The 16,600-nt window shown below is 63.5% G+C and overlaps 7 protein-coding genes across 7 annotated transcripts in view; 2 read left to right on the forward strand and 5 right to left on the reverse strand.

Moving 5' to 3' along the window:
* The window catches only part of PFL1_00354 (uncharacterized protein), a gene marked incomplete at both ends in the record, with an annotated part of 3,053 nt that extends 778 nt beyond the window's left edge, over positions 1–2,275 (forward strand). Inside the window, 4 exons of the mRNA XM_007877850.1 lie at positions 47–228; positions 318–381; positions 475–601; positions 831–2,275. Of these exons, the coding sequence (XP_007876041.1) occupies positions 47–228; positions 318–381; positions 475–601; positions 831–2,275 (1,818 nt within the window). The remainder of the gene's footprint in view (positions 1–46; positions 229–317; positions 382–474; positions 602–830) is intronic.
* Positions 2,276–2,548: 273 nt separating this feature from the next.
* Positions 2,549–3,346, reverse strand: PFL1_00355 (uncharacterized protein; the record flags this gene model as incomplete). The annotated part of the gene is made up of 2 exons (XM_007877851.1): positions 2,549–3,086; positions 3,183–3,346. 2 exons carry the CDS (start codon positions 3,344–3,346, stop codon positions 2,549–2,551), a joined length of 702 nt encoding a protein of 233 aa, XP_007876042.1.
* Positions 3,347–4,153: 807 nt separating this feature from the next.
* Positions 4,154–5,830, forward strand: PFL1_00356 (uncharacterized protein; the record flags this gene model as incomplete). The annotated part of the gene is made up of 1 exon (XM_007877852.1): positions 4,154–5,830. The coding sequence occupies one exon, from the start codon at positions 4,154–4,156 to the stop codon at positions 5,828–5,830; it is 1,677 nt and encodes a 558-aa protein (XP_007876043.1).
* Positions 5,831–5,967: 137 nt separating this feature from the next.
* On the reverse strand, positions 5,968–7,239 carry PFL1_00357 (uncharacterized protein; the record flags this gene model as incomplete). The annotated part of the gene is made up of 3 exons (XM_007877853.1): positions 5,968–6,500; positions 6,591–6,699; positions 6,796–7,239. The coding sequence occupies 3 exons, from the start codon at positions 7,237–7,239 to the stop codon at positions 5,968–5,970; spliced, it is 1,086 nt and encodes a 361-aa protein (XP_007876044.1).
* Positions 7,240–8,163: 924 nt separating this feature from the next.
* On the reverse strand, positions 8,164–9,402 carry PFL1_00358 (uncharacterized protein; the record flags this gene model as incomplete). Its single annotated transcript, XM_007877854.1, has 2 exons — positions 8,164–9,015; positions 9,121–9,402. 2 exons carry the CDS (start codon positions 9,400–9,402, stop codon positions 8,164–8,166), a joined length of 1,134 nt encoding a protein of 377 aa, XP_007876045.1.
* Positions 9,403–10,626: 1,224 nt separating this feature from the next.
* PFL1_00359 (uncharacterized protein) lies at positions 10,627–13,443 on the reverse strand (the record flags this gene model as incomplete). The annotated part of the gene is made up of 1 exon (XM_007877855.1): positions 10,627–13,443. The coding sequence occupies one exon, from the start codon at positions 13,441–13,443 to the stop codon at positions 10,627–10,629; it is 2,817 nt and encodes a 938-aa protein (XP_007876046.1).
* A 525-nt stretch (positions 13,444–13,968) lies between these two features.
* PFL1_00360 (uncharacterized protein) lies at positions 13,969–16,259 on the reverse strand (the record flags this gene model as incomplete). Its single annotated transcript, XM_007877856.1, has 5 exons — positions 13,969–14,094; positions 14,204–15,078; positions 15,176–15,727; positions 15,844–15,964; positions 16,065–16,259. 5 exons carry the CDS (start codon positions 16,257–16,259, stop codon positions 13,969–13,971), a joined length of 1,869 nt encoding a protein of 622 aa, XP_007876047.1.
* Positions 16,260–16,600: the final 341 nt, after the last annotated feature.

Genomic DNA, 16,600 nt, shown 5'->3' on the forward strand with positions numbered 1-16,600 from the left:
CCAACCCCCCCCCCCAACACTAAATCTCTGCCGCCGCCGCGATCAGTACATGCCCTTCGACGGCAACAAGTGGCAGGTCAAGAAGCTGGTGTCTTACAGAGACCTCGTGGAGACGATCCGATCGAAGTATCCCGACTTCGCCAGGCTTCCGACCAAGGACGACGCCAATGACACCAGCAAGCACTGGCAGGTCCCCGGCCACAAGGGGACAATCGGCTTCATCACGAGGTGAGTTTGAATATCTATCCAACGGCGGTCGAAGTTGGAGATGCTCCGACTGATGGAATGGTCCTGTCCACCATTGCGATGTCATTCAGCATGACGGACAACTTTTGCGGCACCTGCAACAGACTCCGCGTCACCGCCGATGGCAATTTGAAAGTGAGTGATTGCGGCTCGACCCTCGTCCATCGTTGTACCGGCCGCGGCAATTCTAACCCTAGTCGATCTGCTCGCTCATCCTCCCGCTCGCAGGTCTGCCTCTTTGGCAATGCCGAGGTGTCACTTCGCGATGCGATGCGCCATGGCTTCGATGCCATCTCGCCTCTGATTCCCGGGTCGTCCAGCCCGGCGACGGACGAGCAGCTTCTACACATCATAGGTGCGGCCGTGGGACGGAAACATGCCAAGCACGCAGGAATGAAGGACCCCAGCGAGCTTGCTCGATCCGCCAATCGCCCGATGATTACCATCGGCGGCTAGAGGCAAAAGAGCAACGGTGAGCTTGGGGTTCCGCTTATCCTGCACGGCGTACTGCTTTGGCCACTGGAAGGCTTTCTGACCGTCATGCTCCGGCGACCGCTCTTTTCGCACCGCACTCGACATGTCAGGCTCGACAAGCACTCGCTCCCCGAAGACCGGGACAGCTCGCGCTAATCGCAGCTCGAGGATGCGAAGCGGATTCCTGGCGCCTCAGACGCGCCGGGCCTTTTCAACATCTTCACCAAGACGGCAGGGAAAGAAGCCTGACGAAGATATGGCCGACGACGACAGCCCGTGGGGCGACCTGGACTCTGCTTTCGACAAGCTCAGCAACTCGAAAGTGATGAAGCTTGACCCTAAGTCCACGCCGAGCGCCCCGGATAGCACGGCCGCAAAGCAGGACTACGACTTCGAGGAGGCCATCTTCGCCCAGGCCGGCGCAGCTGCCGTCGGCAACCCCTCCTCGGACGCCAGGCACATGGACAGCCTTGTTCCAGGCAACAATCCTTTCGGAGGCGCGACAGGGCCCCACATCCACCAATCGTGGTCCGAGTACATGGGCGGCGCTGAAGTGGGGGATGACTCGCCCTGGGCCTCGCTCGATGCATTCGCAGACCAATCGTTCGACGCTAGCGCGGTTGCCACGCCGATGCATACGCCGTTCGGACGTGCCCAGGCTGCTGTGCAAAGCACGCCCCGGTTCCACTCTCAGCCAACGGAAGGAACGTTGCATTCCGGCGCATACGGGCAATCCGGCACAGCACAGCCGTACACGCCGGCCGCCGCCACGCCATATGCTGTCCCCGAGTCTCATGTGGCGCAGGAAGTTCTATCGTCCGACCCGCAAGCGGATCTGCGGCCTCGTTTGACGCACGTCGAGCCGGGCAGCGGCAGAGCGGCAATGGTCGACGTTGGCCACAAGGCCTACACTCGTCGCACGGCCACCGCCACGGGGCGAGTCTATCTGCCCAGTCACACCATCGAGCTCATCAGGCAGGCGGAAGGAGGGGAGGCTGGCGAGACGAGCCTGACCACCCTCACCAAGGGTCCCGTCCTACACACCGCCCAGCTTGCGGGCATCATGGCCGCCAAGAAGACGTCGGACCTCATTCCGCTCTGCCACGGCTTGTCGCTGTCGCACGTCGACGTTACGCTGAAGCTGGTCGATGCCGCACCCGCGCCGTCAGGTTCCGCCGCGCAATCCGGATCTGGCAGCCCTCTCGTCCCGGCCGGATCACCGGAGACGGGCATCACTGGCTTCACCTTGGACCAGCTCGACGATCCCGATTCGTGGGCCTCGGCGCTGTCCGAAGAGCGAGCCGGGCCGTCTCCGGCAGCGTCGGGTACATCGTCGCTGGGCGCAGGGGCGGGCTACGTCGATATAAGCTGCACAGCAAGCACGAGCGGACAGACGGGCGTCGAGATGGAGGCCTTGACCGGGTGCACGGTGGCTTGCCTGACCATCTGGGACATGGTCAAGGCCGTGGCGGGCAAGGAAATGACGATTGGCGATATCAAGGTGGTGCGCAAGACGGGCGGCAAGAGCGGTGACTGGACGAGGACGTTGGCTTGAAGAGGGCCATCGTGGAGGCCTGTACGGCACTCTCAATCCGTGCCAGCCCCCTTTTTGCAAATGACGCTTCATGCACCGCGGCTCACACGCCTGATCGCACCAATGACTGATCTCACCGAAGACTGTTTTGAAAAGGTATGGATTCAGGCAGTGCGGCCTGGCTTGTGAAATGAGCGTACGTCTATACTACAGGGAGCGGAGCGAGGGGCGATGATGACCAGTGCACGACGAAGGGACGGACGAAGCGCCAGAGAGGGTGGAGCAGCCCGAGGCTCAGAGGGCGAGGGCCTCGAATCCACCGGCCTTGTTGATGGCCCTGCGGATCTCGCCGGCCGTCTTTTGGTGGACATTGATTCTCCTGTCCTTTGCCATGCTCTCGATGTCCTGGCCGTGCTTCTGCACCATTTCGTGGAGCCAGGTGCGCTCTGCGGTCGAGGTATGCCGGATGACGGGGGCGGCCTGGGCTTCGAGCTGCTCGAGGGCCTGCACGATGGGGTTGCCGTCCTTGTCGAGGTTCGACTTGGGCGGCATCCAGTTTTCAATCTGTTCGTCAGAGTCGACGATGTCCTTGAGCGGCTTTCCCCACGGCGTCGTCTCTTCGTCGTCTGCGGCCTCGATGATGTCGACGACGTTGCCCTCGTCGTCGCGGATGATGCGGGCCATGCCCTTCTTGGGCTTGCCCGATTCTGCTGCCGCTGCCGCTGCGGCCGCCGATGCTGCGGCGATGTTGGCCGGGTGGTAGGGGTCGGATCTCTCTAAGCCTCCCGACTGGTTGTGCGAAAGCGAGGGGAGCAGGCCGAGCTTTGCGTAGCTGCCCGGTGAGGGCGAGGGCAGAGCAGCCGGGGAGCGTCGTCAGCAAGCCGAGCGCGCGCAGACGAGGTGCGCGAGGGAAGTGCATGTTACCCACTTTTGCCTGACGGTGAGCTTCTTGTCCCACGAGTTCTTGAGGACGTCGGGCCCCTTGATTTCGGGTGCGCGGACGAGTTTCTGCTGGAGCTTTCTCTTTGCGCTGGCCGAGGGCTTGTTGGAGGTGCCGGATCGGCTCTTTCTCCTCTGCCTCGGGTTAGCCATGGTGTGTTGTGGTAGGGTGGGTGGTGATTCGAATACGGCGAGGCAAGCGAGACGAGGACAGAGGGTGAAGGCTGTTGTGGATTGCAGAGGCTTGGTGGAAGTGGTGGTGGTTGTCAGGAGTGGCGCAGGAGAGGGCCTGTGTGTGGCCATGGCCGTGGAAATCTCAAATTTTGCGGCAGGCGTGCCTGGCAAGGGTGCGGGGGGACAAGTTCCGAGTTCCGAAATCAGAGGGCGGCGCTCTTGGCCTGCGTTGGCTGGCCTCGGTGGCTTTCGCGCGAAAGCACCGTGGCTGACTGGCCCCGACAGGGCACTAAGCTGGCACAGGCTGGCCTGGCCTGGCCTGGCATAGCGCTTTCAGAGGTTGGGCCACGCCAAAGGCGTACGTACGCCCATGCAGCCCTGCAGCGTGGCCCCCCACCGGTCCACGGGCAAAGGCGGGGGCCGAGCAAAGGTGGAGGATCAAGGCCTCGGGGTGGCAGCCGACCACCATCATCCCAAGCCATCCCTGCCTGGCCAGCCCGCCGCAACCTCTTCACACCTCGTCCTGCTCAACACACTACTCTATAGTCCGCGTCACTCGCCACCATCGCATCTGCATGGCATGGCCGCTCTCCGCATCCGCCCAGTCGGATCCAACACCACCGCCTCACTTCCTCGCCCCTATCGCCTTCGCTGATACATCTCGGTTCCCGTAGATGACACCACACCGTCGATCCCTCCGCATCGAATAGGTTGCCATACCCTCGTCGCTCATCACGTCTCACTACGCCTCCTGCCTAGCGGCGTCAGCGGCCGGATTCACTCTCCATGGCGCTCCTCACGGTCCTGCTATTTGATTTCCTTCTCCTCGTGGTCCTCGGCAGGCTGGTGTACAAGTCATCTCACTCAATCCTGCTAAGCATCCTCAACCGCATACAGTCCGCAGCAGATCGAGGCGCTCAAAGGCGCGCACAGGTTCACGCCTCTTCCACCGCACCAAGATCCATCCCCGGCGACACTGCGCGCCCCGCTACACAGACTAGCGCCCGCCTACACCGTCGAGGCGGCATCCGAGGAACCGTAGTCGAAGAGAGCGACGCTGATCGAGACGCTCCGGAAATTCCTCTTACACACCGGCACCTTCTCAGCCAGCGGGTGCAACAGCGCCTGTTGGCCCTGGAACGGCGACCTCCTCCACTGGCGCGCCCTGACACATCTTGCCACGCCGACTGGATCGCAGTATCTGATCCCACCACCCGGCTTGAACTGCCCTACTCCCCCAAGCTCATCGGTGTCGCACACGCCCTCTGCCTGGAGCTAGCCGCGACGCGGCCTGTTCGGTCCATGCTGGGAGCTCTCGCAGCCACGGTCGGCTACCAAGGGGCAGTCAAGCCTCACAGCGGGGTCGGGCCGGACATTGGCGCCTTTCGACGTTTGCCGCAGGAGCTGGTCACTGAGATCATACTGCAATCGGCCGCTCCCAGCCTATCGCCCGAGGAACCGCAGTCGTCGCCGGTCAGCATCCTTCTGCTGTCCAAGCAGTATCACAAGCTCCTGCTCCCCAAGCTCTACCATACCGTCTCCCTGCACAACGCGTTCGCATTCCGCAACTTTAGACTCACCCTGGCTTTGCACAACCCCTCTCTGGGCAAGCTGGTTCGAAGGCTACAGATCGGTTCGGCCCAGTTTGACTCGACCGGATACATCCCCGGCCAGCTTGCCGAACAGGGCCCGCTCGCGACGGGCATCGAACAGATGCTTCTGGCCACGCCCAACCTCCTGGAGCTGTCCATCGACCTATTCTCCCTCGTCGCGCTGCACGCCGGGACCGCCTCGCGGCTCGAGAAGGGTTGCCAGCCTCTGCGCCTCTCGACCGAGCTCTGCGTCATACCCTATCTGAGCCTTCCGACCTTTGAGGATCTTCGCGACCTCGAGCTGCTCGTATTTGGGCTGGACCGACAAACGGCATTCGAACTGCGCGTCGCTCTCCCGCGCCTGGAGCGCCTGACGCTGCGCTTCGTCACCCGTCGCCGATCCGACCGGGCCAAGAGGATCGTCTCGACGCAGCCTGGAGGCGCGATCTCCATCGACCACGCAGCGCTCCTCGACGCAGACAACCTCGACGACGAGGACGACATCTTTGCAAGATCCGAAGACATCGACGAGTTCATCGAATCTCTTGAGCTGCTTCGCACCTGGCCGGGACAGGACAGCAGCAGCGGGCGGAGACTCTCGAGTCTCAGCGTCTTTACGTGGCCGTCGGCGCTTGCCGCCCTCAAGGCGCGGGTGCCTGACGCGCGTGGAACCGACGAGCACAGCTTCGACGTGGAAGCCGAACCCGGTGCTCGATGCGAGGACAGCGATGCCAAGGTGGACTCAAAGGTCGATACAGATGCGCCGCCTGCGCCTCTGTATGCTGGCATCGACACGAGCTATCTCCTGGGTCCTCGTAGGGGCGCGCACGTACTTTGGCGCAAGACCCGCGCCAGCATGGCCTGGTCCTGAATTCCTCCCCTCTCCCAGTCGCGCACTTGCCCAATTAGACGTTCCATTGCAAAGGGCGGTCGCAGTACCTTGGCTAACCGGAAGTAGAGACATGGAGGGCCATTGTTGCTGCCGTGTTTCCTGGCTGCACGCCGGGATCACATGCGCGAGATGCGCCACCCGAGCGGTACGACGGTCCAGACAAAGACGGCGACCAGGACGGGCGCTGCCTCGAGGCCTGCAAAGAAGCCCTCGTCGGTGGCCGTCTGGCTGTAGATGCCCTCGATGGCCTCTGCCAGCCGGAAAATGGTGCGCAGGTAGATAAAGAATGACGAGACGGCCATGGTGGCGAGCAAGAGCCTGTCGGGCCTCACCCTCGCTGCACCAGCTGCGCTTCGCCGCGGCGTCGTCGTTGTCGTCGCCGACGCGTCCTCGAGACGTTGCTTTTCGGTGGACGCGTCGTGGTCGTCGGTGCGCTGACGCGAGAGGTTGAAGACGAAGATGGCGAAGACGATGAGGAAGACGGTGAAGAAAAACGTCTGCGCCGCCAGGCCGGCGGTGAGGATGTTGTTGGCGGCCTGCGGCGAGAGGGGCGGGTCCTCGTTGTCGGCGATCTTGGACTGCGCCACGCCGAAAAGGGCCGCGCCCGCCACTTGCATGATGATGGTGATGGTGTCAGCGATGACAAATACTGTGGTGCGGGTGCGAAGGGGGACCGAGAGGATGTCAGCTTGTCTGGCCGGTCGCGGTTGGGGGGCCAAGAGCTGCGAGCGAGACTCACGTGCGATCAGCACCCTGGGGCCCAGCGGGCAGAGACGTTGCAGCGCCGGATCGGTCCGGATGATGGTCGCGAGGCCGAGGTAGATGGCAGCCGTAAAGAGGACAGGCGCCTGCGGGTGTGTCCAAAACAACGCGACGAGCAGCAGGACGCCGTGTCAGCCAACTGAACCATCGCACCAAGGTCCTCCCTGCCCCCGCGTACTCACGCAGACGATCATAAAGTATTGGAGGATGAAGGCATTGAGTAGGAAAGGATTGTAGTAGCTCTTGACCCTGAAGGCGTACCCGACGGCCTCCATGAGGCAGCCAAACGAGAGGAGGAAGCAGAAGATGCGCACGTCGGCGCTCTCTGACCTCCTCCTCCTCTTCCGCCCCTCAATCGCCCCGGCGCCATCCGCGTCCGAGGTTGCCGATTCGACCGAGGCGATGTGCTTTTCGTCGACGTCGTCCCGTGCGCGCGCCGTCGGCCCCCGACGACGACGACGAAAGAGGCGCCCGTCAAAGAGGCCGTAGAGGAGCTGCGCGAGGCAGAATACACCAAAGATGATGGTGCATGCGAGGCCGAGAGAGAGCGAGGGGATGTAGCCGTAGATGATGATGCTCGTCTCGCCGTCCGCCGGGTTCGGGTTGCGCGGTAGCGAGGGGTCCATCTTGAGTCAGACGTGTGGGCCTGCTGGGGGAGGAGGACAGAGGGAGGATGGGAGGTGGCGGCGAGGACAAGTCGCGGCGGGTGGTAGCTCTTATAAGCACCGACCGAGTCCTCCTCCCGACGAGGGAAGGGTACCACTTCTCTCTCTCTCTCTGTCTCTCTGTGTCGCGATGAGCGAATTCGCTCGGCCACCACCAGGTACCGCACAGCAAGTGCACAGCTTACCAGCTCCGATGGCTGCACCCCATTCCACGTGGAAAGGTAGGAGGCTGGAGTAGTAGTGCGCCGTCGGTCCGCGAAAGAGCCAGCCAAAGCAGGCAGGCGGCGAGGGCGGCCGGCTGAACGCCGGGCGCGGTGGAGCGTGCCGTTTTTCTTGGCAGGCCAGGTTCGATTCCGAGTCGGCAGGATCGGAAGGGCCAGACCAGGCCACGCCAGGCCATGTCCGCGATCGGCAGCGGCGGCCTCTGCGTCTTTGGTCGCACTCCGCTCGTCAGTCCGAATCTTTCTGCAGGGCCGAATCCCGAGCTTCTTGCTGCCGCCTGGCCGCGGACGAGTGTCGCCCGGCGGATGGTGCGCCACGTCTGCCCCCCTCAGCCAGGCAGATGACGGAAAGGAGACTGACCAAACCGCGGGGGCGCCTGGTCTTTTGATTCGCCAACATAACGTACAATGCGCAAGACGGAAGGACAGAGCGACGGTCATGCCGCCGCTCGACCGTCCGTCACCGCTTTCTAGGGCGAGGGGCCCGCCGTGAGCTCCTCACTACCCTGCTACTCTTGAGAGATCTGAGGCTAAATGTATGAGTGCGGTTCTATAATGAGGAAATCGTGAATGCTTGGTAGTCGTAGTCGTGCGTCGGATAGGCAGACGAGGCAAGTCCGGGTCGGAGACCTCGTGCCGGGGGCTCGTGCCGTGCCGTCGCGCCCTAGGCCCACCGACCCAAGAGGGCCATGAGTCCGGCGCCCAGCAGCATCTCGCCGACGTTGAGCATGACCTTGCCCAGCGGGGCGGTGCGGATCTTTTCGTTGAAGATGAACTCGTGCGCCAGCAGCTCCACTGTCCCCGTGTAGAGCAGGATGCCCGCCGAGACCGAGTCAAACACGCCCGTCACGTAGCTTGCTGTCGCCGACTCTTCGTTGTACGTGTGACGGATGCCCAGGCCGATGGCGAGCCCGATGGGCGTGACGAGCCCGTAGGCGATCGCGCCGACGTAGGGGATCATCGACTTGAGCTTGAGCGGCAGGAAGGCCAGGCGCGAACCCAGGCCCAACCCTTCAAACATCTGGTGGAAGATGATGACGATGAAGAGGATGGTAAAGTCGCTCGTCGTCCCCAGCGTGATGCCGATGATGACCGAGTGGAAGATGACGCCAAACTCGAGGATCATGACGCCCAGGATCTCGGAAGCGGCGGCGGAGAGGGGGACAGACGCATGCGAGCTCGCATCGGTCTCGACGCCCGCCTTCTTGATGGCCGAGTCCTCGGTCTCGTTGCTCTCGAGGTCGCGGGCGTGGTCGTGGGCATGGGCGTGGCTGTGGCCATGGCTGTGACCGTGGGCATCCGAATGGTGATGGGCGTGGGCACGGTCGTGGGCGCCGACGTGAACGTGGTTGTCGGCCGTGCCGATGTGCTCCAGAGCATGGTGGTGACCGCCAACGTGAGGGTCGTACGCCAGGTTCGATGCAATGTGGCTGCCGAGGCGGAAGGCGAGGAGTTCCACAATGAAGACGACGAACATGGAGATCATCGCGATGGCGAATGGGAACGCATCGTAGTCCTGCGGTGGTGCGGCGTGGGGGTGCAAGGAACAGACGAGAGGCGGTCAGCTCTGGCCCTCGACATCTCGATGTTGCTGGGGCATCCCCTGCCAACGTCAACGCACCTGGAACGCCTGACTGAGGCAGGGACTTTGCAGCTCCTCGACGCCCGGCGCGAGGAGGTGGATGAAGGCGGTGGCGATGATGACGCCGCTGCCAAAGTACTTTGCAAAGTCAAAAGCAGCCGCCGGAATCGACAGCCGTGGAACCCGCTTTGTGACGATGGGGAAAAGGGTGACGACGGTGGCAGAGGCCCAGAGGATGAAGATCGCGCCGATCCGGAGGCCGATGGAGCCCTGCCAGGCTTCGTCTCTCGGCCCGCGGCAGTTGAGCTCCACTTCAGCCATCTTGCAAATGGGTATGATGAGAGGGAGATGGGCGACGGGGACGGAGGGCAGCTGATAGGGGGATGAAGGTGATGGCTGCTGACGGGGGGAGAGTGGGCTGCTGCTGGAACCGGAGGCCGACGTGCTCTATAAGACGGTCGAAAGATGGACGACAATGACGGATCGCGTGGCTGCTCGATGTCGAGACGAGAGTCGAGGCGAGGCGTAAGGAGCTGAGCTAGCGTAGTACGGTGGGCGCTGAAGGCCTACCGCAGGAGGAAGAATGTAGAAAGGAGAACCTTGCTGGTAACTAGACGCGGACTGCAGGGAGACGTCGGTGGCGGGTGCAGGAACAGCGTAGCGAGCGAGACTTGCCGACGGCAGCGTGGCGAGACGTCTGCGGGAGAGAACAGCAGCGGACGGTGGGGATTGAGGCGGAGAGTTGTCGTGTAGGACCGAGTCGCTACCGGCAGGTTAGGATGGCACGAACGGATGCACGCTGCCGTTGCCGGGGGAAGAGGGGGTGCCGGCGGAAGGGGGTTGGCGAGAGGGACGAGGGGAGGGGAGGGGACGGGGGCAGGATGCAAGTCGTCGAAGAGCGGTGAGGGGAGAAGGGATGGCAACAGCAAGCAAGCAAGGAAGACGGTCACCCGAAGGATCCGCCGACCAACCTTGAACGTTCCGAAGAGGAGCGCTCCGCTTGGCCTGACGAGGCTCACTGGCCGGCCGGTGACGAGATCGCCGTGGCTGGGCTGGACTGCGGGTTTTTGGCCTTGGCCTCGAGGAAATTTGAGAACCCTGCCAGTCTTCGCTCGTCGTCGCAATTTAGATGCCTCGCTTCAAGCTCGTGCGTGACCCGCGAGCATTTCAAATCAGACGTGTGGCTGGCCGGTTGCTCGATTTCAGCGCTGGAGCCACCCTGCCCAAGACCAACTGTCGGTCAAGAGCAACGGTGGGCCGGTGCTTGGCTCTCGTGCAAAAGGGGACAATCCCCAACGCCACCCTACTGGGCCAGGAGCAAAGGGCAGCAGCAGGCAGGATCGGGCAGATAGGATCGGGTTACGAGGGCACCACATGGGCGGAGTGACGGAGTGGTGTTAGCATCTCATACAGTGCCAATGGCCTATGCACTCCTCGATGGGCCTGTGCTCAGGTATATGTAATATGTGATTGCAGTAACAGCAGTTAGCGCATGATATGGCACGGGGCAGGCTACAGGAGCGACGGCGAGGATGGAGCAGCGCCTCAGTGGGGCAGACGGTGGAGCGCCTGGTCGTACTTGGAAGGCATGTGGCAGCTCAGCATGGTGCGCGAAAAGATGATCTGTCCAAAGACGTTCTTGAGGCTTCCCGGCCTGTCGTCGATCGAAAAGAGGCGGTCGCGATCGATGCGGGGCGGCGAGAGCGCCGCGCCGTCGTGACCGTTGAGGTCGCTGCTGGGCAGCGAGTAGAGGACCTTGCCCGGCGGGAAGAGGTGGGTGCCGTGCATGTTGGCCTCGAGCGTCTTGCGCAGCGAGAGAAAGTCGGCCTCGACCTCGGCCTTTTCGCCAGTCTCGCTCGAGTCAAGACGGCCCGCCTGGTGCTCGAACGCCTTGCGCATCAGCGAGCTCATCTTCTTGGGCCCGGCGCCCTTGCCCTGCGGACGGTCGACCTGCTGCCTGGACGCCTCGGCGTCCTCGTAGCAGAGCCAGGCGCAGCCGTTGCGGATGTCCTGGATGGCGCCGAGCGAGAGCCGGGTGACAAAGTCGTACGAGTAGACGTGGCTCGTCACCAGGGCGGCGCACTTCCTCGCCAACGACTCGCTCGCAACGCACGGCACCGCGTAGCAGTAGCTGTGAATCCGGCGGCCAGCGGGCAGCCCGCTCTCGGCAATCGTCAGGCCCGTTGTGGGATTGCCCCACATCATGGCCAGGATGCTGGCCACACCCGCTCCCAGCGAGTGACCGGCGATCTCGAGCGAGTAGCCACCGTTCCTGGTCAGCGCCGATGCGACGGCTCGGTTGACGGGTCGACCCACGTCGCCGATCTCCTTGGCCGTGATCAGCATGCCTTCGTGGCAGAAGTCCTCGCTGTGGCCGTGCCCGGCCGGGGCGCCCGTCTCATTCGTGGATTCGGCCACGTCTCCGACGCTCGGATGGAAGGTGAAGGGCACCGATTCGCAAGTCAGATCCGCCGCAAAGTCGCCCATCGACAGGCTCCCTCGCAGGACGAGGATGATGACCTTGCGCGGGTGATCCGTGACCACGTAGAACCGCGGCTTGCTCGGCCTCGCCTTTCCGCCCGGGTCAGCACGGGGCACATGCTCGTCGTACGAGCCTTCCTGCGCCGCGCCCTTCTCGAGGTTGGCGGTGCGATGGAAAAGGTCGTTGTCGTGCTGGCCCGAGATGATATCGAGATAGCTGTAGGCAGTGCCCTGCGGCCTCGTGGAGCTCTGCCCGCTTGCTGGTGATGGCGAGACTTCGAGCTGTGCAGGTCGCGACGCCGGAGTCGCTATGCTGGGGGTGGGGCTGGGACTGATCATGGCGCCCGGCATCCTGCCACATGCCGACTCCTCTGCGTCCGACTCTTCAGGCAGGTCCATCGACGCGGCCGCCTCAAGGAAGTCGGCCTGGTCTCGGGACAGGAACTCTTCTTCTGCGGAGAAGATCGTGGTAGGACCGTCGGGGCGATTCCTCGCTTCGACCGCACCGGAGGCAGCCTGTTGTTCAGCGGGAAGCGTGCCGAGCCAAGCTAGCGCCAGCCCGCCGTACACGCCAAGGACCAGCTTCGAGTACCTCTGGAGACCTCGCAGCGCCTCGAGGTTGGTGAGCGGCCGGGCCGTGGAAGAGTGCGGCACAGCAAAGGTCGACGTGCCTTCCTGCTGCTTCGAGCCGATCTCTGCGCCGATGATGTTGCCCTCCTGGCCCGACATCATCTCCTTTGACGTGATCCGCACGGAATCGCGGTCGCTTTCCGGCTCACGCGCAGGCTCGCTGTTACTGCTGTCGGCGCCCCCATCCGTCACGGCGCCGACGACTGACGGTGTCGGTTGGGTAGCCTCCTTGCGCGCCAGTTCTTCCTTCTGCGCCTCCTTGAGCTGCACCTCCATCTCGTTGAGGTCGATCTCGATCATCGACTTGAGCATGCGCCTCTCCTGATAGTCGCGGGTGACGAGCTGGATGCAAACCCAGGCAGTGAGGGCCTGAGTGATGCCAATGATTGAATAGGCGGGGATACCACCGGGCGGCAGAGCGTCGTCGTCGGCGTTCCACTCGCGCTTGACCAGCTTGGAAAACTCGGACAAGCTCCGGAGCACCTCGCTGCCCATCCACCTCCGCAACCCCTCGACGCCCGTCCCGGCCGCGCCCAGCCCGGCGCCGGTGATGGCACTGGTAACATCGATGCCGCCGAGGGCGACCATGCTGATGGCGTCGAAGAAGCCTCCGACGGTCATGTGGGCGACCTTGGCTAGCGAGGGCGTCCCGTCGTTGCTCCCTGGAACAGTGCCGGTCAAGGCGCCGTCGACTGCCATGGCGGGAAGCGCCACTAGGCCCTGGGTGATGCGCTTGGCGAGGTTGAGCCCAAAGGCAGTGGCGCCGCGCGCAAAGGCGAAGCCGGTCGACGATGCGCTGTTGGCTGCACCAAGACCCTGGGAAGAGTAGCCAAGCAACGTCGACCAGTCCATCGACGATGCAGGTGCCTGGACGACTGTCCCTGGGTTCGCCAACATGACAGAGCCCGGGTGACCTTGTGTTTCGGTCGTGATGGGGTCTGGCGATGATTCGTTGCCCTCCTGCGCTGGTGCAAGAGATGATGAAGAGGGTGAAGCTGCTTGGTCGGCGGGCGCAGAGTCATCGTCGGTATCCGCTGGGGCTGGGACTGTTGCTGTTGCTGCGGTGGCGATGGCTGCGGCGGCGGCGGTGTCGGAATCGGGTATGGCGAGTGCAGCTTCTTGTAGGCTCTCGAGCTCGCCCTCCTGGGCCTGAGCTGCGGCATCACGCTCCTGTTCGAGCGCTGTGGCGTGGTCCGGGATGGCGGCGGCAGCAGTGGTCCCGCGATCGTCTGCTGCTTCTGGGACGCTCATGGTGGAGGCGTCGTGTGAGGGCGGGCGAAGGGACGGTGATTAGGGGTGAGGAGGAGAGATACAGGGGCGCTGAAGTCGATGGCACGTGGGGGTCGTGACGGCGGTGGTGGTGGGGAAGGAGGTGATGGGGAACGGGAAGGTGGTGCTCTGTGGCACCGTGACCCACCCGCTGAGACCTGTAGTCCATGCATCTTATAGGAAGCCGGCGCGGAAGGCACAGCTCGTTTGGGGGCCAACGACGAGGCGCACGGAGAGGGATCGCCGTCGGTTCACGACGTGGAGGCCAAAGGGTGGCGTGGCATCTTCACATGCAAATTCCTCTTTCCCCCGCCCAACGGCCATCCCAACAAAAAAGTCTCGAGTTCTCGCCATGCGCGCTCTTCTTTCAGGGTCCAGACGCTGCCCTTCCTGCCTGGCTGCTTGCTTTCCGCTGCCACGACTGCAGCGGACATGGGGTAGGCAGGCTCAACACACGGACCACGTACCACCGCCCAACGACCTGCCCTCGAGCTGCCCGTGTGGCTTTCAGGCGCTCATCCACGCCCAGAAGGCGTCGACGACCTCGCTCAGCTCGCGCTCGACGCGGGCCACGGCCACGCTGTACTCCTCGCCCTCCTGGATCAGGCCCATGGCCTCGTTGTAGATCTTGACCTGCGAAGCGGGCACGCGGGCACGCGGGAGCGAGACGACATCAGACGGCGGACGCGGGTGTCAGCGGGTGAAAGGGGCCTATGCACGCGCAAGCCATGACGCTGCTCACCTTGGGCTCCGTTCCAGAGGGCCGCACAATGATGCGCGTATCGCCGAGCATCACCTCGTCCTTTGGCCGGCTCGTGGCGGCGGCCGGGTCGACGTGGCTGGCGGGCACATAGAAGCGCAGGACGTCGTTCTTGGGGATGCTCAGGTCGCCCTGGGCCGCCTTTTCCGCGTCGTAGGCCGGTCGCTCCTTGAGGTCGTCGACCAGGCTGAAGGCGAACTGCTTGCCGTCCTTTTCCACGCTCGTCTTGCCCGCGTCGAGGTCCTTGCGGAGCTTGGTCATGATCTCGGTTCCCTTTCTTCCCGGGGTGAGCTTGATGATCCTCTGGCTGGTGACAGAGACGCCGACAGTCTTGTGGATCTCCTCGAGCCGGTCCCAGAGCGTCTTGCCCTGCCTCGCCAGGTCAAAGGCCAGGGAGACGATCAAGAGGAACGACGAGAGGCCGTCCTTGTCCCAGACCGACCGGGCCACCATGTAACCCAGGGCCTCCTCGTAGCCAGCGCCGAACGCTCCGGGACCTTCCCTGGCCTCGATGCCCATCGCCACGTTGCCGAGCCACTTGAAGCCGGTGAGCGTCTCGACGTGTCGCCCGCCCCAAAACTGCGACATGCGCGCCAGCAGCCGGCTGGAGACGATGGTGCTCAGCGTGTAGACACCCGCCTTCTTGCCGCCTCCGTTCCTGGCATCAGCGCGGCGCAGGATCTCGTCGCCCAGAAGCGTGCCGAGCTGGTCTCCGTTGAGGGCACGCAGCTTGCCGGTGCGGTCGCGCGCCGAGACGGCAAGGCGGTCCGCGTCGGGGTCGTTGACGATGGCGAGATCCGTCTTGTGCTTCTCCGAGAGCTTGTGGTTGAGCTCCAGTGTCGAGAGCTCCTCGGGATCTGCAGGCAGACACAATGTGTGAGACGGAATGATACAAGCTTAGCGCCTGTCTCGCCAGGATAGCATGGTACTCGGCGTCGAATGAGAGAGACTCACTGGGGAACTCGAGGGTCGGAAACGCGCCGTCGGGGTACCGCTGCTCTTCGACGATCCAAAAGTTCTCTCCCTCGACAAAGCCGGCCACCTCGGTGGCAAGCTGCTGGATAAAGGGTCCACCGACACCGTGGAGCGGGCTGTAGGTCATGGAGAGTGGCACCTTGTCGCCCGCGCTCGACGCTGAGCTGAAGATCTGCAGGTCCTTCATGTCACGGATGTAGGCCTCAAACATCTCGGGCTCGATCTCGCGAACAAGGCCGCTCTTCTTGGCCTCGTCCAGGGGCACCAGCGCTGGCGGCTCGGTTTCCTTGGCCACCTTGTCGATCTGTGCAGCAATCTGCGAGTCGGTGGGCGTGTTGATCTGCGTTCCGGCTGGGCCGAACACCTTGTAGCCGTTGTACTCCTTGGGGTTGTGGCTCGCGGTGACGACGATGCCGCCGGCGAGGCCAAGCCTCTTGACTGCAAACCCGCACATGGGAGTCGGCGTAGGGGTCGGGTAGATCTGAGAGGGGATGCCCCGGTGAGCAAAGTGCTGGGCCGAGGCATAGGCGACTGGACAAAGAAGTGGGAAGGCACGAGGGAAGAGGGCGTCAGATACCCTGCGCTAAAGGGGACCCATCCTAGAAGTCTCTGCGGGGTCGGTTCCTCGATCAGCGCTGGGCACTCACACTCCTTGCTGCCAAAGCGGCCGTCAAAGGCGATGGCGACTCCCTTGGACTGCGCCTTGGCTCCATCCGTGTCCAGGAGGTGCTGTGCGAATCCAGCCGTCGACTCGAGCACGGTGAGCAGCTGAGAGTGTATAGACGAGGGCAGAGAGGGTCAGTGACGGGCTGGTACGGCAAGGGCAGCACAGTGCTGGGTCCGCCACGGTCGTTGCAACGGCGCTCACGTTCATGTTGCTGTACCCGACGCCCATGATGCCGCGCAGGCCCGCTGTGCCGAACTCGAGCCTGTCTCCGAAGCACTGCTCAAGCTTGGTGAAGTCGCTGCGCTCGATGAGGCTGGCCAGCTGCTGCTTGGTGGTCGGGTCTGGGTCCTTGTGCAGCCAGGCCTTGGCCTTTGCGAGGAGCTCCTGATGCGCCATGGTTGGTTTCCTTCCGACTCGGAGGCTGAGGACGTGGCAGAATCGATGAAGGAGTGGCAGTGCGCAGCGAGGGTGGGTGGACGAGTTGGAAGAGGACGAGGTGGAAAGGGAAGCGGGCAAGGGGCACCCTCGACGACCCTGACCTGGCCCAGCAGTCCCGGCGGCGGGCTTTCGGACTTGGCCGAAAGAAGGCCCCCCTTCCTTGGCCGTCCGCCGGGCGCTTCTTCTTGCTTCGGGTCGGTCGGTCGGTTGGGGGACCAGTCAGCTTTGGCGGCCGAGAGAAGACGTCGAGGTGCCGGCCAACCTCCACACGCGGCCTTGGTGCCAGCCCAACCCCAACC

The sequence above is a fragment of the Pseudozyma flocculosa genome (assembly GCF_000417875.1).
Source record: "Pseudozyma flocculosa PF-1 unplaced genomic scaffold scaffold00001, whole genome shotgun sequence".
Classification (NCBI taxonomy): domain Eukaryota; kingdom Fungi; phylum Basidiomycota; class Ustilaginomycetes; order Ustilaginales; family Ustilaginaceae; genus Pseudozyma; species Pseudozyma flocculosa.